This window comes from Leptosomus discolor, chromosome 16 (assembly GCF_034619465.1).
Source record: "Leptosomus discolor isolate bLepDis1 chromosome 16, bLepDis1.hap2, whole genome shotgun sequence".
NCBI classification, from domain to species: Eukaryota; Metazoa; Chordata; class Aves; order Leptosomiformes; family Leptosomidae; genus Leptosomus; species Leptosomus discolor.
Genome location: NC_141406.1, coordinates 2204213 through 2230855, shown reverse-complemented (window position 1 = coordinate 2230855; position 26643 = coordinate 2204213). Strand labels below are relative to the sequence as shown.

The following is a 26643-nucleotide window of genomic DNA, read 5'->3' as shown; positions in this document are numbered from 1 at the left end:
GAACTTTTCTGTGTGCAGCAGAGCGACTTAAATTTGAATCTGGGTTCTTCCTCACTACTTTTTGTGGTAATTGAGGGCAAGTCTGTAGTAGAACAAGTATTTAGGTATCTGTTTAAGTCTGATCTTCTCCAAACATGGAAATGTGAGAGAAGTTGAGCAGTCTTCCTCAAGGTAGATACCAGTGTTATCTGAAAGTGAAAAATTAGGAATTCCTTATGGAGAGCGACAGAGCCTGTAATGCCAGAGCACGTAATTCTGGAAAGGTTCCTCTGAAGCTGTTACGTGGTTCTGTGCAGCGTCCTGAAGTTCTGGTTTCCTGCCCTGCAGTCTCTTTTCTATATATTTACATTTTTCCATTAGAATGCTTTTAAGCTTACATCTTTAAATGATCTTCTAAAGTTTTGTTAAATTCTAAGCTAACACATAGCGATGACTTTATTTTTTTGTGTACAGGAACCATTAGCGTTTGGAACCTGATGTTTGGGCGGGAGCCAATCCATCGTTACCAGCACAATCAGAGGATACAGGCTTTAGCTCTTGGTTCAGAGGGTGCAACGGTAGCCACGGCATCTGGCTTCGAGGTCAAAGTGGAAAGCCCTGATGACAGAGGATTCTGGCAAACTGCAGAAACATTTGAGATCCAGAAATTGGTGAGTCTCCAGGCTACTCAGCCTCATTCCAGGAGCTCCTGATCCACAAATTATTTTTGGTACAGTTGAGAGGGATCTTCTAAAAATCTTACAAGAGTGCTGCCTGAGCTAGGTAACAGCATTATCAGCTAGAGGCTATGATTTGGAAGCAGGTTAATGGATGAGCCTTTCATCGCTGAAGAGCAAGGGTGAAATGCTGGCTTGAGCTGCAAGTGAAAATGAACAGAAGTCCATATGGTGCAGGAGGTTGGCTGGTTTTAATTTATTTTTTTTGTCAACATTAAACTAAGTTGGCTCATTTTGTAAATCAGTTTTCTCGCATAGAATTGGAGCTAAAACTCAAGGTCTCATTCCAGATCAACACTATCTGATTAATTCTGAGGCAGGATATTGCAGACGAGCTAATAGTATCACTTGTGAAGCTGTAACTAGTTGTGCAGCTTCTTTAGGTTGCACCTTCTGTCACTGAAGTTTTGAGACTATTTTAATTAAAAATCAAAAGCTGTCCCATTCTCTGAAGTTTTATTATGTCTCAGAGCATCAACATTTTTTTGAAAGGGGAAGGAAACGCGTAGGAATCAGCTGAGTCTTGCAGCTTCTCTCCTATTGCAGGAAGCTGGCTGCGCAGCTAATGGGTATGAAGTTGTGATTTAAACCACTCCTGGTTAATCCCCTCTTTCAAAGCTCAGTCAGTCTTACAATACTTAAGTAGACAAAATCCCCGAACAGTTTAAGAGGTTTCCCAGTAAAAATGTTAAAACACCAACACGCGCTCACTCCATTGTAGTTGGATCCGTTTTTCTCTTGCACCTTGCTTGCTGTAAAATGTCCGTTTTCCACATATGAAAGACACTCAGGACACAACACTCTTCTTAGGCTGGGCTAGAAATCAGCTGTGCTGTTAGGGAGCTTACACCCTTCCTGTGGTGAGACTTTTCAGTGTAACCATTTACTGAAATGGGAAGAGCAACGTCATTCTGGTCTTGTGACAGAAGATAGGGGAGCTGATATTTGGGCTGTCCTAGAGCCATGTGATGACTTGCCTGTTAGTTTAGGGTTATATATACATGATGGCAGGGTAAGCATCAGCTATTCCATGTTAGTTGCATGAACGTGTTGCCTCTTCTGGAGCACTGTGTGCACTATCTAGCCATGATATTTGCTTTGTGTGCTTTAACCTTATGGCTCTGTCCTTCTTCTGAATGAGTCCATTAAGTCTTGCTCCTTTCTTTGATGTGACAATGTGGTGTGCCCCATGGTAATGTGTTCTGATTAGATTTTTAAACGGGCTCATTCTGAAGGCTGCGAGCTGGATTTCATCATAGGAGCTAACCTTGCAAAAGTTCAGAAATAAAAGTGATACTTGGTCTTTGTCTGAAATTAATCCATCATTGGGATGATTCAAGATAGCAGGTAACCGCCCCTCAGCAGTTTGGCATGTGGCAGTAGTGATGTAAAGAATTTTTGGCTGTAATAAAAATTAAAAGTCTGCTCTTTTCAGGTCAACTTCCTTAATCTGGTTCCAGATGTTACGGGGAGTCCAGTGGCCATAGCAGCTGCAGAAGACATTGTCTATCTCCTGAAAGCAGAAGATGCTGGCAAAATTCTCCATTCTGTCTATGGTCAGCCGGTCACATGTCTCGATGTGTCTGCTCATGAAGCAGCCTTTGGGGTCAAAACCTTTGGCTGGTTATTGAATGAGCCCAACCAGGTATATATATTTTTTTTTTTTGGTAAGATTTTTATACTTTCATAATTAACAAAGGAAAAAAGAGTTCATGGTGCTGACCATTTCCTTCCCTGCTATTCAGCTTTTGACAGCAGAGGGAAGACATTCTTTTGATGAAATAACCTGATGCTTCTATTAGTGTTCTTCTCGTGGGCTGAAGTGAGGAATTATTGTTCAGCTCACTGGGTTCGCTGTAAACACTTTGCATTCTCTGTGCCTCAGCGCGGCCCAGCTCGCTCACCTCAGCGGCAGCGGCCCTCTAGGGGGAACTCGTCTCAAAAAAAAAAACAAACCCCAATAAACAACCCCTGCCCCTAAAAGCCAAAACATTCCTCAGCCTTTCTGGTGGGGGCATCCTGAGCAGCCTGTCGAGCCTTGTGCGTGCAAGTGGGCGTTCTCAGGACGATGCCTCTTTTTTTTGTGTGTGTGCGCTTGACTATTTGAGCTGAGTTACTTCCAATTTGGTGAAGATGGTGTGGCCGTTGTATTAAAGGAAGCTGAACGATCATCATGGGTTTGAAGCCCCCTGTGACACGGTCTGCTGCTTTTATCAGCACGTCAGGAGCAGCAGGGTAGATCAAAACCAGACTGGTTTTGTAACCCTGCTGAAGACTCATGGCTGAAGCATGCTTCGAATGCAGCTCTTCTCAAACTTCTCTGCTTGCGGGAGGAGCTCTTCTGGGCTTGCAGACTCAAATAGGTAGCGTAAATAATTGTATTTTGAAGAGGGCTCAGAATCCTACCCGAGATCCCATGTAGCTGGTGGCAGCAGCCTGCTCCTGGCCACAGCTCCGCTCCAGGGCAGGCACCAAGCTGCGGAAAGACCTGTTTCCAGATGTATTGAAACGAGTTTCCGACCCTTTCCTGCATCTTGCCTAACTTTTCCACTCCTGAATTTCATTCCATTTTTTTGTGGTTGTACTTCAGGCCGGTGATGGGCTATCAGCAATGAGGGAAGGGGAGTGCTTCAGGCAGGTGGAGGAAGGAGCAGGAGGTGAGCACCCAGATGAAAGGGCTGTGGTCTGTAGTGTGAAAATGCAGCGTTTTCTTTGGCAAGCGACGAGAACAGGAAAGCTTTATTTAGGACTACCTCTGTGCTAGGAATCAGTGTCTCCAGCTGCATCTAATTTCCCCTTAAAATTCACGTTCGCTGGGGAAACGCTGAGGCCACCATTAATACCTCTAGGGTTGAGAGATGTTGCGAGGCCGTGCTGTCCTTATTAATTCCTTTGCTGTCCTAATCCAATTCTTTTCCCTCCAGAGGTGGGAGGTTAGAAGGTAAAATTGCCTCATTCAGGGGCATTACATCGGCGATCGCCTTTGTGCCTCGTAAAGGAACGGAGAAATCTACTTAGGCCGCTGAGTGTCACTCTGTAAAGCGGCGCGTATTTCCTGATTTGCTTCTGAACTCTTTGGCGTTTGGTGGCGGGTTGTATTCAGCAGTGCATCAGCGCGCATCCTAATCAGGGAGATGGGCCTGAAGTCGTCCAGACGGCTGGGCTGTGTCTGACAAGGACGCTTGCTTGGCATTGCCGCACCAGCTGACATCACGCCGGAAATTAATTGCTAATGTCTATTATGATAATTATTCGCCTCGTGCAGACGTGGAGGGACTTCGCATTGGCTGATTACACTGGTCACAAGTTGACAATCTGTCTTTAAGATAGCTTTTGGTCTCGGAAATGTAATAATGAAGAATTCCAGCCCCGTTTGCTGCTGGCTGTGTTGCTGTAGTGGGAAAGCTGTGTTTCTTCTCAGTTTAGGGTTTTCTTTGTTTTTCCTGAGGGATATATTTTTTTTCTTTAGTGTAAGCTCACAATCCTAATGCTGCTGCCTCGTGACCTGCTTTTTTAATGAAAATATAGTTAGGGAAACCATCTTTTCCCCTCTCTCCCTCTTTTTTTTTTTTTTTAAATCATTGTCTAATTTTAACCCAATTTGACAGCAGAATAGAGATCTGAGGCATAAATTTTGTAGCAACTTTTATGTCAGAGAGGAGAAAAACATCAAATCTGTGGCATAGACTTGCCTACTGTTAGATGACAGACATCCATGCAGGAGAGAGGGGAGAATGTAAGTGCTTCATCTGTGAGAAGTTCAGCTTTCACTTTATTAAGCATCAGACAACTCAAATATGATGCTGTTTCTTGAAAGTTCGTCTGTTTAGTGCTCCAGGAGCTCTTTGTTTTGTGTTAAGCTAAAAGAAATTTCTTTAGTAATGGTTGTTTCAGCTGTATTAACATGGGATGTACTATTTTGCTTAAATTCCAAATTCTTGAGGTACTGGGATCTGTGTTCCCCTCTAGGCTTGAGCATCCTCTTTATGTAATGAACCGCAGGGAAAACCCTAACCCTGGCTTTCCCTTTCAACCTAAAGTGGTGCTCATGACTTCCAGTGGACATGCCTTGAAGGATGGTGTCTAGCGAATGACACGCTACCCTGTCAGGCAGTTTGGAGAGCCGTGATCTCAGCGCTGCAGCAGCATCACAAGGTCCTGGCATTCACGTGTTTGAATTTTGGGGTTGAGGATTGTACGTAAAATGTAATCCACAGAGCTAAACTAGAGCTGGCTTTGGTCCTCTTCACGTTGCGATATAAACCTCTTAACCAGGTAGCACTGTAGCGTTATGTCAGGATTGACATCATCTGATTTCTGATGCAGTTATCTTGCTGATTGTAGGACCCGACTGAAGCTTTTCTCGTAGCTGGTGTGTTTATAAGCTTCCCTTAATGGACTGTCTGCTGTCAAGTAACTCTGGTCTCCTCCTGTAGCTTCAGGTGAGCTCTCTCCTGCTTGTGGATTATTTCAATGAAATTTATAGGTGTTTTGTTCTCTTGGGGATTGGGGAAAACAAACCCATCTTCCTTCTGTATTTAAAATTCAGTTGAATATTTTTAAGGTGTTCAGCAGTTCATAGTGATAGAAGGTAATCAACATGGGAGGATTTTGGGGTTTTTTTCCAGCAAAGAAACTTCACACAGCATGCAAGAGAATTTTATTTAACTCGTGCAGCTGAAGAACTCTTTTTATGCCACGTGCATTGTAAGGCGCAGTTCAGGGTACGTCTGTGTCCTTGCTTGCTTTGTGCACAAACTTGAACCTTGCTTTAGAGCAGGTAGATGGGGAAGGGAGGGCAGTGATGATTTGAGAGCCTCCAACATAGAAACAGAAAGCTAGGCATGTTGAGATCAGATGTCCTGGGGGCTGTTTGTTGTGCTGGTGCTGTTTCATCTCTTTTGAGCTGGTGATTGGCTTGTACTCGATGAACAGCATTCAGCATCACCTGTCTCATCAGTGATTGAGATACTGCCTGGTTTCGCTCCTGTATGTAATGTTTCCACAGAGTTCTTCAGCTCTTTGCTAATGTGAGTGTATCCAGTAGAATTAACCACTTGAAATGGATGTTATGAACTAATAATAGTAAGTGGAAAAAACCCAAATTTTAAATAATCCTTAAATTGAATTTCGTACTCTACAGTCTTTCTTGGATGATGTATTTAGGTCATAGCTGCTTTATATAAGCCGCTGCATCTTTTTTGCACCTTATTTTAACTAAAATCCTCCTCTTTGTTAACTGGTAAGCTTGTATTGTCTTTTCTGGTGTCGTAATGTCTCCAGTTCTCTTGGAGTTTCAAAGACTTCAAATTTCTTTTATCTTGATTTTTCTTGTTTAAAAAATGTGGGTTTTTTCAGCTTTGTTAACCGCTGTGACCCTTGGAAATAGTCCAGTTTTCAGTAAATTGATCTTTATTAACTCTTGCTTTCATACCAGTAGAAGGGCAGGTCTTACTGGTGACTGAATTTGAACATATGGAACTTGCCCAGATGTTTCTCTTCAGGGAGTGTAGGGCTGTGGAGTATTAGCACATCTTTGAAGGTGAAAGGTGTTTTAAATACCTTTTTCATTATAAACTCCTTGGTACCATGTAGGAGAGACAGAACTCTTTCTGAGGATCTGAACCGTGTAACTTTTTATAAGTCAGGCACTGCAAGAAATACAGTCCGGCAGAGAGACCAGAGGTTTTCCTTGCCTGCACTTTGGATGACGTATGGATTAACCCCTCTCTTCCTGAAAAGTAACAGTCACCCATCTTGTTTTTTCTGTGTTTGTAAATGACCAGAAATAATTCTGAAAGCTAAAAAAAATTAATAAAAGAATCCCTTTTGTATTGGCTGATGTTAATGACATTCTGCCTTTTTTTTTTTCCTCCTGTTTGTACTTTAATGTGACTACCTCAAAATTGGCACAGCTGCTTAGGTATCTCAGGTGTGGAAAATATCGCTGCTAGGATGTGCAGCGTGTGTTTTCAAGGTGATAATCTGTGAAACCAAGAGAATTCATTCAATTTTTAAGAATTGCCTTGCCTTCCTTTTCCCTGCCCTATCCTTAAATTAGAGAAAATGTGCTCCTAGGCTAGGGCTTCTTTTTTTTTTTTTTTAGTTCAATGGGTAAATATAATATCCTTTCTTCTCTGGGCACTTGAACTCTTACATCAGCCTTCAGCCACAAGTCAAATGAGTCTGGTGACCTCATTCCAGGTCCTAGCAGACATCTGTCCACATCCCGAGCCCATCAGGGCTGGCAGAGTCCCGGCCGCTGGCAGCCCGGCCTCGGGCAGTGTCCAGTGCTGGAACAGCAAGGGTTGCAGGTGCGTTGGCACAACCGTGTTGCCGAAGCTTGTGCGCTGCCTGCCGGCACAACGCTTGGCTCTCCTTCCTACCGCCTTGGAGTCTTACTTTGGAACTCCAGTCAGATGAAAACTTAAAAGGAAAAGCCAAAGTACCCTTGTCTTTAGCTGCGTGGGTAACTTCTGCAGCAGGCAAGATATGTGGAGGAGCGGGTGGCGTGTACGGCTGGCTCTTCTTGCTGCTGGATTTGCTGCAAGCTGTTTAGGCTGTGATTTTTGCCGTCCTCTGCGTGGGTCTTGAAGCATTGCTTGAGGCTGCTTGGTGCAGCTCAGCGCATGCGAAATAAAGAGTTCTCGTTTGCCAGCGTCAAGTCACCTTTAGGATGGCATGAAAGTCAATTTTCCACATGCTCGGAGAAACGGTTGTGTTACCAGCTTTACACAATGACTTATCTCTGGCAAGAACTTGCAAAATAGTCTCTCTGGCTGATTGTCAAAAATTACATCATATTGGAGTAAACTGCTTTTAAATCAAACATCCATTATTCATGTATATTAACTGCTTTTTTATTTTTTTTTTTTTTTACTGGCTGTTTTGTGTGTGATTTACTCTTTTTCTTTCTCTCTGATTGTCTGTCTGTCTCCCTCAGCTGCTCCTTTTAAATCTTAGCTCATCCTCAAATTTATGGAGCCAGAACACTTATCTCTGTGTACAAGTATCAATATGCTGACCTTGCATTTGTTAATAGTCAAATTTTTTTGTTGTTGTTGCAGTGTTATGTGCCATATTTACAGTAGGCAATTCAATACATTTGCACTGGGAAACTGTGCCCCTGAGGCTTGTAAACTTTGAAAATATTCTTTTTCCGCATCCCTTTAGAAATAAAATTCAAACTTGCAGCAGTGTGCACCATATGTTGTACTTAATTTGATGACTTCTGCTGCAAATGCTTATGAAATAGCCTTAGTGCTTTTGTAGATACCCTTTGAATTGAATGGGTTTGACCTGAGCAAAAAACAGATGCCTTTTTATTCATGGTGGACTTGAAATTTCATGATCCTTTCTTTCGGTGGCAGTGTTGGTGTGTATCTGGGCAATGTTTTTTTCCTAGTTGGCTGGAGGGATGGGCAGAAGGAAAAGGACAGAAACATAATCAGAAGAGAAATGCAAATTCTGTTCCAAATTTGCTGCGTGTTCCTCTGCCTCTTTGAGCAACTCAAGGTTTTTTTTATTTTGTTCTTCTGTCTCTGAAATGACAGTTAGAAGCTTGTGTCCTAGATGGTTCTTTCTGAGAAAGTGGGGTTTTTTTATGTGTCCTCTGTGTTACTCAGTAAGGAAAAGGATGTAGGGTTTGGGTGTGGTTTAACAGTATCCTTTGTGCTAGTATTTATGGTAGTCTGTCCAATGCTTCATCTAAATAAGGACTGAATAAACAGTGCAGACAGAGTGCTTCTCCTGGTGCTGAGACACAACTCCGTTTTCACTAGCCGTGCGATGGGGGAACTTTTGACAAGAAGCAGAGATGCGATGGCAGAGAAACTAGCTTTTTCACAAAGCAGTTGTCTGCTGGCTTTCAGCCAGGACAGTGGGTTGTACACCCCTGCTCTTGTTGAAAGTACCACAGGCTCTTTGATAACAAGTGCTTGGGGATTTGTTGTTTTAATGTTCCATCCAAAAAAGACATCTCCAACAACACAGGATCCCAAAACACCTGCTGGGGTATTGGACATGCATGGAAGAGTTCCATCAACAGCATTTCCTTCAATTCCTTGGTTTTTCTTGGAAGTATCTCAACCAGAGTACATCGACCACGCTTGACCTCACTTAGCTGCAAGATGTAACAAAGCTCACAGCTTAGCTGTTCTGGCTACAGAGACTTTTAATTCTTTGTGAATTAATTTCATCTTCTTTCTGGAGTTCTTGGACAGCATTTAAAGAGAGTTCCCCCTGCCCGCTGCTCTGCAGTCTCGTGAAGTACAGTAACTTTTCCTTTCTTCCTCTGCCTGGTCTCATGAATTTGCCGGCTTCTCGACGCATCTATCTGAGAACAGTGGCCACAGGTTGAGACTTGTCCAACTCGTACAGTAAAGAGGGAAATTAGTCTAATGCACTGCCTTAACAAAAGAGAGAGTATAAGCATGAATAATTAATACCCCTAGTCTGTGGCAATCGGATAAAATGAAGTCCCATTTGCTCAGCCTTATTAAAAGAGAGAGAGAGAGAGGGAGAGATGGTAAAGGTCGTTAAGGGACTTGTAACATGGAAAGAATCGCCTCTGAGATGGATAATGTGTTTTCTAATCTCTGTGGTCTTTAACTAAACATAATGCTAAAGGTACTCTGGCTATTTCTGGCTTGTTGAATTATTAAGCATTCTGGGAGATTGCTTGGCTCTTACCCAATAATTTAGACTTTTTCATTTGAACAATGTTAATAGGTAACACTTTTTATTTTGTGCGTTGGATCCTGATACATCTGCACAGAGTATTTAATGCTTTTCCTCCCTTGTGTCCCCGAAGTCCCCCTGGGGGAAGGGATGCTCGTTAGTGTGTTATCCCAGGGTACTTCATTTCACACCCAAATGCTCTTGGTTCACTTACCTTCAGTTCGGTACCTATTAGGTCACTGGTCTTGGGTGTCCATTATAGGATTATAAATATCTTTAAAAGGGTAATCCCTTTGCAGGGTGCATTATAGGATTATAAACCTCCTAAAGATCTTATGCTTTATCTGCCCTTTAACATACAGGCCCTTATTTCAAGTCCCTGTTGACCAGGTATTTTCATTCTTCTCCTTGGCCTTTGTAAAGAAAATCCTTGTTGCCAGGAGAGCTCATCAGCAGTTCTAACAACTTCCAAATTGTCATCAGTGTGCTTTTAAAACCCTTGTCTTTAAGAAATTGTTTTTCAGACTTAAAAAAGCATTCAGAGTTCTTTCTATTTCTTTACTTATCAGTTTGTCATGATAAGGTTTTGAAATTCGTTTGCAGACCGTAAAACTGCTCGAGGCAGAAGTTGAATTTAAAGATAGGTTAAAACCTGGATACCAGAAATCACAAAGAGAATCTTTCTTCTGATGATAGGGCTAATTGGCTGGAAATACACATGTGCCTTATAAAATTTAAAAAACCCCTACAATCTTTAAAAGAATGGAGACAGATGTGAGAAGAGAAGGAATTGGGGGGGGGGGGGCTAGGAGAAGATCAGACAAAAGCTTTTCTTCCAGTTTTGTGGATCTGAACCTTTATTTTTTTGCAGATTCTCTTTCGTAGATGCAAACACTTCAAAGTGCTGGCCATCTACAAGTTATGTGAGGAGAAATAAATAATTTTTCAGCTGGTGCTGCCTGCATGTGAGGATTGCCACAGGTCTAAAATTGAGACTGCAAGCAGGAGAATATGTCTTATTTACTGGGATGTAAAACAGGGGAATCTTTAAAGGCTATGTGGAAGCAATTTTTCATTGTAGTCTTTCATGGCCATAACTGAATTTTCAAGTATGTATCATATGTTTATAGGATAGATGGGAGCTATGGTCATTTAGATAAATTGATAGTTTATGGATGTTCGCTTTAAGTATTAGCCCCAGGGGACTTTTGAGAAAGCAACATTTGGCCCCTTCCTCTCCAGAGTTTGAACGTACAGCTGGGAAGGGCTGGTTCAGAGGCTCGACTGGGAGCTGGAATACGTTGCTGTTGACCCGATCGTTTATTGTTCATAAGTTGAATTCAGCAGTTTATTGACTTTGTCTTTTGTTCAAAACTTTCCAAGGAGAAACTTGGTTGCCAGGCACAGATATTAATTTCCTTTGCACTGGAAAACCGTGCAAAGTACCTTTGCCAGAATGTCATTATCTCTGGGTTTGGTTAGTGAGCTGTTGGAAGCTGTGCTGCAAGCGACAACAGGCTGTAAATTGGTCTTTACTTGAAGACTTAACGTTTTTCACACAGTTTGTAGCAACTTTTTCGTAGATAGGGAAGTTTAAAATCATTTCTTTTTGCAACTTTTATGTCCTAAGTCTCCCTGCAAAGGTCGAGGCTTCCTTGCCTTACAGAGCTTGGGTAAAATTGCTTTAGTGTTTTTGGCTCTTAAGGATGAGCAATTACATGCTAAAGACTGGTATTTGAGGCAGATAGCTTCACAAAGAGGAGGCTGGGAAAGGGACCTAGCTGGGAGATGATAAACATTGCAAGCAGCTGAGGAAGTAGAATGTGAAGGTGTTGATTCTAATAAGGAGCTGATATGATGTCTGAATAAAACCATGCCTGCTCTTTAGTTGGGAGAAATGGAAGGTGGAGGAAACCCGCAAATTCTCTGCCTGCCTTTGCAGTATTCCTAGAGGTTGTTAAACCTTCCCTTTTGTGCCTAGAGGCGTCCAGCACAATGATCCCCTCCTGCTCTCTTAATTCGACCTTTCAGACATGGCACAGATAGGAAGTAAAAGGCCAGGCAGGCATCACTATCGCTGTTCTGGCAAATGTTGAAATAATACGTACAGGTAGTGTAGTATCTATTAAGCTGCATGTGGATATAATCAGAAAAGCACAAGTTAAGCATGCTGATGTGACTTTGACATAGCCATGCTGACGTGGCCCTGGAAGCTGTAAGTTTTTTGTGATGTTTTAACTACTGTTACTCTTTTCGTGGTCGTAGGTTTCTTTTAAATTAAAAGGAGAATCACCATGAAATTTAATAATGTTTATGAAGTTATGTAAGACCAGGTACTGTGCTGAGCTCCGCTGGGCTTTGACCAGTACGCTTTTCTGTTTCTAAAAATACTTGCTCTCCTAAATTGGAAGGCCCAAATAGATAAATCTCATCTGGCCTCACAGGAAAGACAGTAAATGTCATTAAAGCGATTGCTGCGCAAAGGAGAGGAGGGTGAACAGATGGGAGACAACTCGTACCTCTCTTCCAGTCCCTGGTCGAATCGTCTTGGATGTTGTTTAAAATCAGAGTTGTTTTTATTCCTTTCCCATCTGAACTGCCACTTCAGATGTAATGTTTCTCGTAATCTGTTTCTGCCGCGTGATCTGCACAAAAGCCATCAGCAGGGCCTGTCAGCGCCGAGTCGGTGTTCAGTTCTGCTCTTCAGTTCTTGCTGTATTTGATTGAGTCTTTCTTGCACAATCCATCTGTCTAAACCTTCTAAATGTTGATTCTGTTTGCTTTTACTACTCTTTCAAATATTAAAATTGATGAAGAAACTATTTGCTTTTCCATGTAAGCCTTAAAAATTTGAGCTGGAGAAAATCTGGCTGGCTGACTTTGCCTGCCTGAGAGCTGTACCTGTCTGACACTGCTTGGCAAGGGCCCTGCATCCCTGCTTCTTGATGGATTCCACTGTGAAACTTGATTTCCTTATTTCTGAGGGTGTTGTTGCCCTTCTTAATAGGGATAAATCTGTATCTTGGTTATGTATGAGCATATTGAGAAACAAGTCCTGCAGACTATCTCTGATGGTCCTAACTCTATTTCATGCTACAGCAAAATGTAGTTGTTGTGCTCGTGCTATGTTTAGCTGGTGTTTTTTCCTCTTTCTGCCAGATTCTTCTTTACAATCTGGAAACAAGTCAGTGTCTGAAGAAGATGGGCAACTCGATAGGTGACTTTACGTGTGTCAGCCTCCAGAGCAGCCCTCCAAACATGCTTGTTACGGGCAATAAGGACAGAAGGTAGGTACTACCAAGAGCTGTAACCCATCTCAAATTAGCTTGCTTGCTGTCCTACATCTGGACCTGCTAGAATTTGTTTCTCCTCCAATGTTTCAAATGCAGCCTGCGTGAACTTCAGGAACAAAATATTAGGTAATAGTTGGATGTGGCTGCCAGTTTGCTTTGTTTCAGAAAGCTCCATGGGAAGACTTTCTTTTCAAGCCATTTGGTGGACGCAGTTGGTGTACAGCCCAGCGAGACCACTTGGAATATCTTCCACTTCCCCACCACCACCCGCAAAATTAGTTTGGCATTTAAAAGCTCACTTTCTGATATTAAAAAAATAACCTAAGGGATGAATCATGTAGGATGAGATGGGTCCGCCTGCCAAATGATGTCAAGAGTGTATTTCGGAACACTGTGATGTCCCTCAGGTGACAAAAAAAAGAGACTTTCATATGAACAGATTCCAGCTTCTATTTAGCTGATTAGCAGCTTTCTCTTTAACTCCTTGGCTTGGGGAGTAGGATTTTCCCAGCACAATATCTGGTGCCAGGAATGGACGCGCTGGGAACAGTCAGTGCGAAAGGATTAAAGTGCTTAAAAAGACCCTTTGAGTCCAATTTTTAGATTTTCTTTTTTTGGCTAGTTGTTTGTGGGGTCTGATCCAGTGCACCAAAGAAGATGTGGGATGGCGAGGAGCCAGTCTCTAATGGCTCCCAGTTCCTTCCCTCCTCCTTTCTGCACTGGGCATAGGCTGCAGGTGGTGGTCTGGTGTGGTGGTGGGTATCAGATTGTGAGGCGGATACTTCCCTTTGCCAAATCCCAGACCGCTGTCCCGCCAGTGCAGCAGCTTGCAAAAATGATTATTTTGTCAAACGGCTCTTTTTCCTTCTCAGTGAATAGGCAGTGCAAGCAAACCTCACACTTTGTCAGCAAAGAGGATAAAGGAAAATATCTGAAGTATATGTATAATTGAATCCTTGGGAGGTTTTATTCCCCTAAAAGCAGATAATTGATTTTCAAGAGCACCCCAGTAAAACTACCTGCAATTTTGATCTCTTGCACGATGATGGGTGAGTAGATAAAGTTGATATCTCTTAAGTGAGATTGAAATTTACTCCCTTCATACTAGAGTAAATATCCACGCCCTTTCACCTCCAGAAAGCTTTATTTCAGCTCAAGCACTGAGCTCAAGGGGTTAGCCGTTGCTAGAATAGCAAGAAGTTAGGAATAAGTAGTTCAGCAAATAAGTTTGGCATCCAGGAGGCGAGACCATGTGTATCTCGGAGGTCAGGTCCTCGTGTGGTGCTGCTTGAAGGGCGTTAATAGGTGCCGGGCATCCGCAGGTGGAATGTGACTTGAACCTCCATTGCCCTATTATGGAGCGAGTGTGCCAAATGGGGACCTTGCGGGGGGAGTTCATGCAGCTGATGGCCAGTGGGAAAACTTACTGCTTGAATTATATACAGCAATTCCACAAGTATATGCTATTCTTTAATTCAAAGCCCTGATTTTGATAGTAACACTTGTGAAATGTTTTTGGTAGGACCTATAAAATCTTTGCCTTTCCATCAAAAAATACTCCGGAAGCATTGCTGGTTTATTTGATCACTTAGCTGTGCTTCACACTGATAACAGGGAGCGTGCGACGCGGTGCACGGCGGCGCCCTTTGCCTTCGTGGAGCCTGAGGCAGCGAATAGCATCGGGAACGCGAACGTGTGGCCGAGCTGAGTGTATACTGTCGTTGAAAGGTGTGGATCAAAGCTCTCCTAAAGGCAGGTCAGCTTGCTCCTAACAGGAGAATCGAAGCCTGGTCGTGAGAACACCTTCCTTGCGGCTGCCTTGAGCTTGGGTGAATGCGGTGCGCTCCCGCTGAGCCCAGCGGTTGAGGCAGGAGGCGGCGGGCCACGCCAGGTCTGCCTGAGAGCGTCGCGTTAGGTTTGCGAAATGCTTTTCCTTGTTTTTTTTTAAAGCACATCTAAACAACTCAAGTGTGCCTCTTAATTCTTCCAAGGGCGTGCCAGAATGGACACCTGCCCGAAACCTGGGCCCTTGCTAATGAAATGACCAGCACACAATCAGATCTTCGTTTCCAACGGTGCTTACCAAACAGCAGAACCTTTGATGGCCGTGCAGCAGGACAGGGAGAGCGCTGGGTGTGAACACTTGCAAAATACCCCCATCCTTACCCAAAGCACAGCTCTAATTCGTAGCCAAAGCTTCTCTGTGCTGGAGTGGGAGAAAGCAAGAAGTCCCTTTCACCATCAGCAACGGTTGTGGTGGGATTTTCCTGAGGGTGGCTGCAGAGCCACACAAAGCGTGCTCCTCGCTCCGTTCCAGCATGTTTTTCTACATGTCCGATGGATGTTGCTCTGTTGGAGTTTTTGGACTGTTCTGTTGCCTTTTATTTCGGTTGTTGAAACGTGTTGTTTGTAAAATCATATGATGCAGTCTCCATTGGAGAGAGGAAAAGGAAAGGCTTGCAGCACCGTGAGGATCATAGCAGGGGTATGGAATAAAGTACAGTTAATGTGTTGGAACAAGTGTGTTTTGGCCTTTTCTGGAATTAATGTGTACCTGATGGTTTCGTTCTCGATAGCCATCAGCTGGGAGGAACTTTCTCTGGCTTCTTTTCAAATCTGAGATCAGTATTTCCCCTTCACTTCTGTTTTCACTCACTGTGTAGGTTGGGGGTTCTTTTTTTATATAATTTGCTTATGTACTTTGCTTTACCTCTTAATTGTGATATATAAGGATCGAAAACCATACTCCTTCGTGATATGTGCTGGGTGTGGAACGTAACACCATTAGCTTTAACTGGTTTTGTGGACTTGTTGGAGTGGTTCAAAGCCTAGCCTCTTTTTCTACAGTTATGCTTCTAGCCCAGTCTTCGATCACGTTTCTTTTCAAAATGCCTTGTCTGAGTGATCGATGATTTCTGAAAACCAGAGGGACCTAAAAGGCACCCGCAGTCAGGAGTTGAGTTTTTGAAATCAGAAGAGATGCTGGGTGCTCGGGGATAGCTTTGTTTCGAGCATATAAACCTATGTATAAACCCTTGGCTTCTCTTTTGAATTGCCACACACTTGGTCTCTTCCTAAATCTTGGCAATAACAGCCCTTTCCTTGATCCTCACAATAATATTACCCCTCGGCCATAGTGGACGTGGCGCAGGTACCGAGGGGTAGGGTGTGTTCTCAGTGTGCTCAGAACACGGTGCTTTGTGCCTCACGGCACTGCTGACATTTTGGGAGGCGCAGATAGAGCAGCTTTCTCCAAATTTCACTTAGGTTTTGTATCACCTAGGACTTGTAAAGAGGCAGAGAGGCCCTGTATGGCGGGAGAAGTCCGCCTCAAAAAAATCTTCGATAATAGAAGTCAGAGTGAAAATCCGGTGGTGAAAAGCGTCAGCTGTATTGGATTTCTGGCCCTGTAGTGGCCGTGGGACTGCTGCTGCCCTAGACACACTTTCGTAACCCCAAAAGCACTTAACGCTGTCAGAACCCACGGGCTGCTTTTATCCCTGGGCTTTGTTTGCTTTCGTTTAGGGTCAGGGTGTTCGATCTCCGCAGAAGCGACGCTTTGTGCTCCCTCTACGCCCATCAGTTAGGAGTGTCTGCGGTCCGGATGGACGACTGGAAGATCGTCAGTGGAGGAGAAGAGGGCTTGGTCTGCGTGTGGGACCAGCGGATGGGCACCAAACTCTGGGAAATGCATGCCAGGTGAATTTGTCGGCGTGGGGTCCTATTGCAAGGGTGTTTATCGGATCTGCTGACAGGAGGAATGTGGGAATGGGGTGATCCAGGACCGAAATGCTAACATGCCCATGTCTAAAGCTTCTGAGAGTTCTGATTAGTTTTCGTGTGCTTTGGGAACAGATTGCCTCCCCACCTGGAGTCTTGTGCGTGTTTCTGTGCGTGCCCTTTAGCTGTCGTAGGCTTTTTACTCATTAGTGAAAAAGAGTGCTTCAGTCGGCGCAAGGGAGCATGGAAATTGTTTCTTCTGGATTTTCTGTGAAGTTCAGTGAGTGTCTTCTCCCTGCCCCATCCCCAGCCAGTATTCACTTTATTGAACCTTGGGTTTAAATGCTGGGCTCCTGGCTGTTGTCTTCAGAGTGGCTGGTTCTGGCTGTCTCACTCCGCTCTATCCTTACACAGTACCTGTGTTTCTGTTCACCTCGTTCACACATTCCCTTAGCAGTAACGATCAAAGCCAGGCTGGTATTTAAACTCATTTAAATATTAAAATACCAGTTTGTACTAAAAACACAAGTAGTACAGTACTGAAAGTACAAGCGGGGATCTGTATCCTGGAGTTGACAGAAGACCGTTAGTAGCTACAGCCAAATTATGATTTCCTGCTCAAGGCACAATTCCCAGGGAGTTAACTTGGAATGAAGGGTTTGGCCCCTTGTAAGTCTGAGCGATAGCCTTAATAAAATGAGCAGATAAATCCTGGTCTTTTTTCTTTTAATGCACCTTCCCCAAAGAGGAGCTAGATGAGGTATTTACAGTCAAAGAAGTTCAAGTTGGAGTTGTCGTTGATTAATAGCAGCTATCTCCTTCTCTTTTGACCCTGTAAATTATAAAGCCCGTTGTGATGCAGCTGCTGCATTAAGGACAATATTGCATTGATTATCTCTGGAGCAGCACTAATGAGCATGCCAAGGAGGAGGGCAGGCTGTGCAGCTCTGAGCTTTGGGGGTGTGCTGAAAGTGAAACCATCAGGTGAAACATCTAAAATCTTGTTTAATCTATGTAGGAATCAGAAGGGATCACTTCATTCAAGAAGGCCTTCATAGATAAGAAGGTGTGTGTGGTGGTATCCATGCCTACGACCCAGCGTCATGAACGGAAAGCAAGGGCAGAAGCTCGGGGAGGTGACAGGAGACACGTTAGGGTCGTGGAGATGAGCTGTCTCAATGTGAAAAGCCAAGTTCCTCCTGCTTGAGCAGCAAATGCTGTTACCGTGGTCCAGGGTTAGTTTATTCCCCAGCGAGGGGAAAAGGACTGATGACCAGCCCTCTCGGCTTGTGCCGTAGAGCGCGTTTCTAAACCGGCTGTAGCTCAGTGCTCGAGGCTGTGGGGCTCCTGGGTGTCCCCGTCCTTCATTTTGGGAAGCATCCCGCTCTTCCCAGAGCAGCCAAAGCAAGCAGGCAGCCTGAATCCTTTGCAGCCAAGCGGCTGAAATATTTTCTGGCCTCCGCGTGTGTTCTGGTGACAGCCCACTAGATGGGGATAAAAGCTGTGTTTATCTGCTGCGGGCGGGAGGAGAAGAGCCAAAGGTGCAGGTTCCCAGCCTCTGGCTGTAGAGAGGGTGCGGATTTAAATGAATTCTTGCTGAATCTAGAGCGACTCCTTTACTGCGCTTGGGTTTTAGGAGTCTAATGCAGGTGGCATCTCACCCAGTGCTGCGGGTTGTTTTTCAGACATCCAGTCCGCCACGTATGGTTTAATTCTCATAGCCTCATCACTGCAAACATCCCTGATGAGAAAACACCCCGAGGCTTCAGCATCGTGGACGATGACCTTACCACGCACCGCAAGTGAGTAGGCCAGCTCTGAAGGGTGCGATTTTGGGCACTGTGAAGATTCTGCTGTATTATGTGTTTTAAAATGGCACAGTAAGCACCTGAGTCATGATCCAGAGCAGTAACAGAGAAGGTACAGCATCTAAAAAATGAAATTGAAGAAGTTTAAAGATGAGGCTTTCAAAACCGTTGGTGGATTGGCTCTTTACTTCTGAGCACAAAAAAAATGCTTTTTTTTTTCTTTTCCAGCAGGGAAATGTAAAGGCTAGCGAAGCCAGGCGGGGAATGTAGCCCTTCCCTTGCTCTAAATATTATTAATGATACCTCCTCCTAAAGGAAAACTACTGATATTTAAACACCAGGTTTTGGTATTTGCATCTCAGATGGCTGTTAGCATGCCTAATTGAACTGTCAAACTACAGTGTACTTATCTTCCCCCTTCCTGAATAGATTAGAAATGTTTCAGCAGATGACAGTTACGTCTCTGCAGCGCTGAAGTGAATGATTCACCGTTCGTTTCCAGGGCTTGGTGGGGTCCCTGGAAGAAGGCAGGAGGGAATCTTGAATCTTCTCTGTTAAAACTGCACAGACAGCACTGGTGCAGAAGGGATGGGGTTTTCTGTTCGGCTTCTGAAGCACCAAATGTTGATTTTTTTTTTTATGGCAATCTTTAACTTCACTCATTTCCCCTGTTACAATATATAATTAAGGATTTAACACACCATTTAAGGTGCGTCCTGGTTGTGTTTTGTGCAGGCATCGAGGAACCATTTATGCCTACGAGTTCTCAGCGGACCCGCTGGCCGTAGAAAGCGTCCTTCCTATTTGCCGCTCCTCCTACGATGAAGTGACTGGTTACAACTACAACATTGGCCTCGCAGTTCCCTACGATAACATTTAGGTAACTCGCCTGACTTGGCTTCTGTGGGCCAGCCCCCTGCCAAGTACACGGCCACAGGCAGAAAGGAGATCCACGTGGGGCAAGCGCCAAAAAAGGTGGCGTTGGCTGCAGGGGCATCACAAGGGCTGAGCTTTGCCGAAAACCTGGGGATATGAACCAGAACCGAGAGCGTGGCTGCTCTCGAGCATGTCACTGAAATACGTTGCTGCTCAAATGTTCAGAGGTCCACTGTGGTGGAACGGAGAGACTGTGAAGGGGAACAGTGTAAACAGAAATGTCCTTCCTGCTGCTTGCGGGGAAAAACACTTGATCCCGTCTTGGCAGAGGACGTGGTCACAAAATGGAGCACGTTGAGGAGTTCGTGCCCATCCTGAGAGGGGAAAAAAACCCACCAAGGACTTGGAAAAAGCATCTTGTGGAGCCACATGTTTGAAATTTCTTTCCTTGTAACGAGCTGCTCATTCTTCTTTTCCTTGGAGTGCATCGGAATGTGTCTAGGAGCAGGACCGTGCCCGGAACGTCATGGTGGTTGGGAGAGGGGAGTGTGATGGAGAGAGGGTGGGGAAGGTTGGCCTTGGCCAGGCTGGGGGCTTGGGAACTCGGCAGGCCACGCGCATCAGAATTTTTAAAATAAATTATTTTTTTAAGTGTCTCAAATTCTGGGTTAAATGTTTCCTAATTGTGTAGGCAGATGTGTTTGTGGCTTTTTTGTTCAGAAGTCTCTTAGGGTGAGCTGACCCCTGTGCACGGGAACAAAAGGCTGTCGTGTCGCAGGTTAGTTGTGAGGCGCGTTCTTTGCTGGATCGTGCCCTTCCATGGCCACCTGGAGGGTTTCCCCCCGGGGGGCTGGGACTTGGGTTTCCGACACTGTCCTCGCTTCCGAGCTGGGAATTGATCCCCTTGGTGTAATGAAACAAGGGATGAACTGGCCGCAGTCCCTCTGCAGGGGTGGTTAGCGCTAATGCTGTGGAGGAGCATCCAGGCTGAGGGGGGAGATGAGGTACCTCAGGTGAAAATTGGGAGCGAGGCTTCGTCTTAAACCCAGGTTGCACTGATGTGGGGAAAACCAGTTTGTCGAACGAGAGCTCGAGCCACGCCTGGCTGTGCTTTATTGTTTTAAACCTCTCTTAGGGTGGTGGTTTGCCCTTGTTAACTTACTGGTGCAAGCCAAAGCCATGTGAATTAAGTTGGAATTGAGGTTAAGTTTTAACTTAACGCCTTTTTGCTGGCTTAATGGGATCAGTTTAAAAGTACAGTGCTGGGGAGAGGTGCAGGACACGTGGCCCCGTCTGCAGGAGAGGGGGTGCCTGGACTGTCAGTTCAGCCCTTGGCCATCACTGAGGCAGCCCCTGGAGAGCTCTGTGCTGCTGCCCTCCTGCCTGGAGAGAAGCATTTCACAGCTCTTCATGTCTTTGGCTTGGGGTGCTTTTCTGTGACCCCTAGGCCAACCTTTACGTGTGTGTTTGGTTATTAACCGTTCGCTTTTTCCTCGTGAGGGACTGATGCAAGAAGTGCAAGGGGCGAAGTCATTATGTGTGACCAATAAATTTTATTTTTCATAAAGCTTTGGTCTCTTCTTTTTCTTCCTCTGCCCTTCTGGGAAGTCAGCTGCCTGCCTTCATTGCTGGAAGTGTCACGGATACATAGTTTGGACAAGAGCTCAGCTGAAACCTGTCAAATACATTATGGTTGCTATAGCACAAGTGATTTTGAGGGTTGCTCCAGCCCTCTGTCTTCTGCTGCAGCTGAACAGAGAGAGCTCCTGCACTCGTCGTTCTCTTCCCCTCGGTGCTGTGACCTGCTGCCCTGTCTCACTTAATCCTTGGCTTGTTCTGACTTTGACTCTCCTTATCTTGCCTCATTATCTCAGGACAGCTTTGTCCTTTCTTCATCCCCCTGCAGCAAGTAGCAGACGAGTCTTGTGCCTGCGGGTGTTGAGCCCTTTTCCTGGAGTCCACCCCTGCCTTCCCCTCTCCTCCCGCGCTGCCTGCGGCCAGGCTGCCTCCGCCTTGCTCCTTGGCCCTCGCAGTCACCGCGCTGCTGGAAAGCGGGTGCTTTGCAGCACCTGCCTTTGTAGAGGTGTTTGCTTTCTGAGGCAGAGACCTACAAGTCATCGCTTCACTGGGAGCCAAACATCAACCCATCCAGGTACTAGAGGGCTTGCATCACCTCCAGTGGAGAAAGAAATCCTCTGTCCCCACGGCCACTGTTCCATTGTCTCATGGTCTGCACGCAGCTCCTGAGGGTGGTCCTTTTGGCCTGGTTTTCCTGTTACTGGGATACGTTTAGGAAGGTTGCACCACGGCAGAAGATTGTGTATGCATTTAACTAGCGTTTGTAATGCAAATGAGGGCACTTAGGCTGTTGGAGAGTATCCATGTTGGGAGTTTCATTTTTGTTTCTGAAAAGGGATGTTGTCCTACTTCACTGGATAGTCATTAATACTGTGCTGAAGTGGGTGCTGGAGTGCAGCAAATGCTGTCGTGGCTGTTTACATCTTCACCGGGGTTAGCTGACATTTAAATGGAGCCTCTTCCCTAATAACTTCAAGAGCAAGCATGGAATCACCGTGCAGTGTTCACCAGAGCTAGGTGCCACCTTCGGATTTCCCATCTGGGGCCTCCCTAGGACTTGTTAGTGCTGCTGGTTTGTGGTAGGTGGGGGCAAAGGTGGCCTCTTGGCTCAGCACAACCCCTGTTGTACCCCACAGGCGAAGGAGACATCTCTTCTGTTGGGTGTGCCCGGGGCTGATGGCAGGGGATTGAGCTGCGGCACTGCAGCCAGGACGTGTTGGACCAGCGTTGGGGGCTGACCAGGCAGAGGTTAGCCTGAAGGTGAAGGCTCACACGGCGTGAGAGCTTGGTGCGATGTGCCAGGCTGGTGACCGTCGGGCGGGCTGGGTCGCAGAGGACCCCTAAAAACCAGTAGTTTGGGGTGAAGCTCGGTCATGACCGTGATCCTTAGCAAAAAAGAGGTGTCCGTTGTCTTTGTGAGAAGGATCCCCGGACATTTTTCTTCCCCACTGTTCTCTAAAGAGAATATATGATCAAAGGGGGATGCTGTCTCTGCACGGCAGCCTCCAGCTGCTACCGGGCTCCGGAGCTCTGGCTTCAGTGAAAAGCCATGGGTGGTGCATAGCAAAGCAGCCTCCATGCAGAGGGGGTGGTAGGACACGCTCCGCTCTAGTGCCGTGCTGGAAAAACCCCAGCTGTCCCTCCACCTCTCTTGGCTCCAAGCTGCCAGCAAAGGCCCCAAGAAAGTGCCTTTTGCCTCTTGTTTTGTGTCCTTGACCACCTTGGCAGTGGGGGGGAAGAGTGATTCCAGAGTTTTGTGGGCTGCCAGCCTTCGCTTGGTGCTGGGGAGCGGTGGGAGGAGGAACAGGTTGTGCTCTTTGTCCAGGGAAGGACTGGGGGGGGGGGGGGGGGGTGTCTCTGACTTTTCTTTCCCTGTGGCTCAGCTCTGCAGAGCAGCACCTTCCCCTCCCACCCTGCGGCCTTTCCTGCTCTCAGCCTCTGCTTCCGTGCCCCGTCCAGAGGGGAAGGTTCCTCAGTCATTCCCTGTCCCAGTTGCTGTCGAAAAGGGACAAGAATGTGATACCAATGAGCCACAGTGGTGCGAAAAATACTCTGTGCCCTTTCTGCCCACTTTTTTTCTTTCAGTGATGTTTGGCTGCTCATTTCCCCCCCTTCCGTGGATAGTCCTAAAACCTACATTTTGGCCAGTGCTGGTGTCCTCCCGGCCCCTACCAGTCACTCCTACCTCTGAGACTGGTCCCTGCTGCTGAAGGAGAAGATGGGACTGCAGTGGTTGGAGCCCCTATAAGCAGACAAAGCACCGATGTGGGAAAAGTGGGAAAAGTGCCTGTTCCAGATCAGGATTTGTGCCCTTGGCAGGTTGCTGGCCAGAAATGTGGACCTTCAGCCTCTGCGTCAAATGCATCTTCGTGGAAGGCAGGTGCCTTCGTGGTGGGGGAGTTCCTGTGTCACCTCTGCATCGGAGGGTGCCCCTCGAAGGGAGGGGGAGCTCCTCAAAATTGAGCTTACAAATATTGGCTGTGGCTGGCTGCCCTGGCTCCGTGGCTGCGTGCTCCTGCGCTGCTCTCCTGCGCCTCCCGTCCTTCACAGGCAGGTGTCCCCTGGTCTCTCCTGCCTTTCCCAAGCTCCACTGTGGCTGAGATGGGTGGGGGTGGTGAGATGGGGACGTGGGTCACAGAATCACAGAACGGTCGGGGTTGGAAGGGACCTCTGGAGATCATCTAGTCCTGCTAAAGCAGGTTCACCCAGAGCAGGTTGCCCAGGACCATGTCCAGGGGGTTTTGAATATCTCCAGGGAAGGAGACTCCACAGCCTCCCTGGGCAGCCTGTGCCAGTGCTCTGCCACCCTTAATGGAAAGAAGTTTTTCCTCATGTTGAGGTAGAACTTCCCGTGCTCCAGCTTGTGCCCGTTGCCCCTTGTCCTGTCGCTGGGCACCACTGAGAAGAGCCTGGCCCCATCCTCTTGACACCCACCCTTTAGATATTTATAAGCGTTGATAAGGTCCCCTCTCAGTCTTCTCCAGGCTAAAGAGCCCCAGGTCTCTCAGCCTTTCCTCAGAAGAGAGATGCTCCAGCCCCTCTCATCGTCTTAGCCTGTTTCCTCTGTGCCAAAACACCCTGCCTGGGGCACCTGCCCTGCAGCCGTGCGGGTCTCTGGGTCCCACTCTTCCAGAACCGTGAGCCGCTGCTCTCCCCGAGACACTGCTCGAGCCTTTATCAGCCATCTCTGTGTTTTCCGACACGCGGCAAAGCGCCTTCAATTTTCCAATTACCCTCTGCTGACACCGCTGAGGTCTGCAGCAGAGCTGTGTGCCACAGCACGGGGCTCGGCATCTTGGCAGCTCCCGCCACGCTCCGAGAACTATTGTCCTTTATCGAACGCTCTGGGCTTTGCAGGATTTTGCTGGGGGTCTGCAAACCTCTGCAATACCCTTGCTGGATTTCCTGGTGCTCTGCCAGTTTTTCCTGCACTTTACAGAATTATTATTCTCCATCTCTCTGGGTTTTGCTGTGTGTAACGTCAACATTGCGGTACGCTGCCCTGGCTGTCCGCTGGCCGTGGGAGTGATGCTCCTGCCCACCTGGAGGAACTGTTACTGCTGGCAGGGCTGCGTGCAGCCTTGGCGCTCCTGTCCTGTGTCACCGGCCCTTTGCTGGCCTGAGGATGGGGCTTATCTGCCCCAGTCCCTCCCATTACGCTCTCCCTTTCGCCTGCTCTGTGCCACCCTCCCTCCTGCTCTCGACTTTATCCTGTTTCCTGCAGAGAAGACAAACACAAGCGAAGGCAGAACACGCTGCAGCCGGTTTGCTTTGGGTCCTGCCTCTGCTTCCCTGCAGTCCCTGCTCCCACGCTTTCCTCGCCACCTAATAAAATAGCTGGGAGACAGCTAATTAGCTCGAGGGATAAGAATCGCCCTCTCATTGACGCTCTGCAGCCCTCCTGCCCTCTGCTTCCCTGCATTGCATGGCGTGCCCAGCTCTTGCTGGCTGCAGGCAGCGCTGGTGTCTCCTTCAGGAAAACCGTGGTGTGGAGAGGGAGTACGATGTTATGTCACCCCGCTGTGGCAGCAAGGGCTTTGCTCAGGAGGGGCAGCCCCGCTGGGTGATCCAGGGGTGGAAAAGGGCCTTTCAGCCACCCACGGGCGGTGGCGGGAGCCGAGTGAGGCCACCAGCACAGAGCCGGCAGCGGGGCTGGGGAGCGGGATGGTTCTGTGGCATCTGGGGGGAGATTCCTGTGAGAAGACCTGGGGCTGCTCCGGAAACCTGGGGATTTCGGGAGGAGCTGGGTGGTTCACTCTCGTGTGGGTGGGGAGGGAAGGGAGCACCGAGGGTCTGTCAGAGGGGGGATGAGGTTTAGGAGGAGAGGAAGGAGGAGGTTCAGTCTCAGCTGGGAGGTCGGGCACTGACCCTCTGCGGCAGCTGGTGCCGCCGCAGCGCAGCTGGACACGAACCCAGGAGATGGAGAAGCGAGAGGAGAGCAGGAGTGAAGAGTCCCAGAGCCCTGCGAATGCACACGGGGCTGTGGCAGCCAGCGGGCAGCACCGGGAGACCCTCAGGCCCTGAAAGGCCGCACTGGAAGAGCTGGGAGCTCTGTGGCCACCACCCCTTCCCCAGCCCTGGCACTCAGCGCCAGCACCGACCCTGGCTCTCGCCACCCAGCCCAGGCTGAGCACCACGGGCCAGCGCCACGACGGCCAGACCGACGCCGCGGGTGGCGGCACTGCCGTCCCCCGGCTTGGCGGCCCGCCCAGCCTCGCCGTGGTGGCATCCTCGCGCGTGGAGCTGCCAGATGGGATCCATCCCTGCGGCTCCCTGCGAAGCCAGCTCACCCCCCCAGCCTGTCCCCGGTGCCGCCGAGCAGCACGGGTCTCGCCAGGACAGGACTGCAATGCAGGGAAGGGCTGTCCTTCGCCGGGTGAGCGCGGCTGCTGGCTCCGAAGAGCTGCTCCGGTGCAGGCTGTGGTCCAGCGGCCGTGAACGCAGAGCGGGGTTTTTTCAGAGCAGGGTTTCTCAGAGCGGGGTTTTTCAGAGTGGGGTTTTTTCAGAGCGGGGTTTCTCAAAGCGGCGTTTCTCAGGCTACAGAAGCCTGCAAGGGTGAGTCTGCGGGGCTGCCTGGGCGGCGCAGCTCTCCCCGCTAACGTGAGGCCGAAGAAGTTGCCCGTGCCCGGAGCCAGGGAGACGCCGGGCACTCGCAGCCCGTGGGGGATGGAGGGGGCTGGTGCCGGGGCTGCCCATGGCTGTGCATCCATCCCTCCCTGCGGCTCTCACCCATGCGCTGCCGGCTGCTCGCTGGGGCGGGGGCTATTTTTTCCATCGAGCGTACATGTCACCGGGGGAAGCTATTTTTGATAAAACAAACAAATCTTTCCAGCTTTTCTAAAAATAGCCGTTGCCCTTTTTTTCTCCCCCTCCCTTCTTCCCAGCTCAGGCTGCCTTAGAGACAGAAATCCGCCTCGAGCCATCCAGTTATTAATACCAGTAAACAAGCCCTTATCTCCGATGCCTTGTTCTAGCAGGAACATGTGGGGGCGGAAGCCACCCGGCTGCCAGGAGCCCACATCCCCGTGTCCCTGCATCCCTGCTGCCTGGCTCGGCGTGGTCCCACGCTGCTCCTCCTGCCTGGCTCTGACCAGCAGATGCAACCAAGGTGGTTGGTTTCGGTTTAAATCGAGGTTGTTCCTTGTGCCGCTGCTGCCTTCGCTGGCTTGAGCATCTGGTGGGATGCAGAGAGGGATGTGATTGCCCTTCCAGGTGCTGAGGGTGCTGCCTTCACCTCCTGCTCCTCAGCAGCCCCATCCCTGCCTGCACACGCTCCCCGTGGCACGGGGACCGGGCAGCTCACAGCACAATTTGGCCAGCGCCTTCCCCAGAGCAGCACATGGTAGAGGCTAAAATTTCAGATTTACCAGGATTTGTGGAGGCTTTCTGCACCGGGAGAGACACCCCCCCCAGGCCCTGGGTGATGGATGGACGGAGTATTTCTCAGTGGACGGAGTATTCCTCAGCAAGGAG

At 47.7% G+C, this 26643-nt stretch overlaps 1 protein-coding gene across 1 annotated transcript in view; it reads left to right on the top strand.

Moving 5' to 3' along the window:
• The window catches only part of FBXW8 (F-box and WD repeat domain containing 8), a 53218-nt gene extending 32565 nt beyond the window's left edge, over positions 1-20653 (top strand). The window contains exons 6-11 of the mRNA XM_086474197.1: positions 454-650; positions 2152-2361; positions 12555-12682; positions 16214-16387; positions 18094-18210; positions 18952-20653. Of these exons, the coding sequence (XP_086330323.1) occupies positions 454-650; positions 2152-2361; positions 12555-12682; positions 16214-16387; positions 18094-18210; positions 18952-19096 (971 nt within the window). The 3' untranslated portion in view covers positions 19097-20653. The remainder of the gene's footprint in view (positions 1-453; positions 651-2151; positions 2362-12554; positions 12683-16213; positions 16388-18093; positions 18211-18951) is intronic.
• The last annotated feature ends 5990 nt before the right edge of the window (positions 20654-26643 follow it).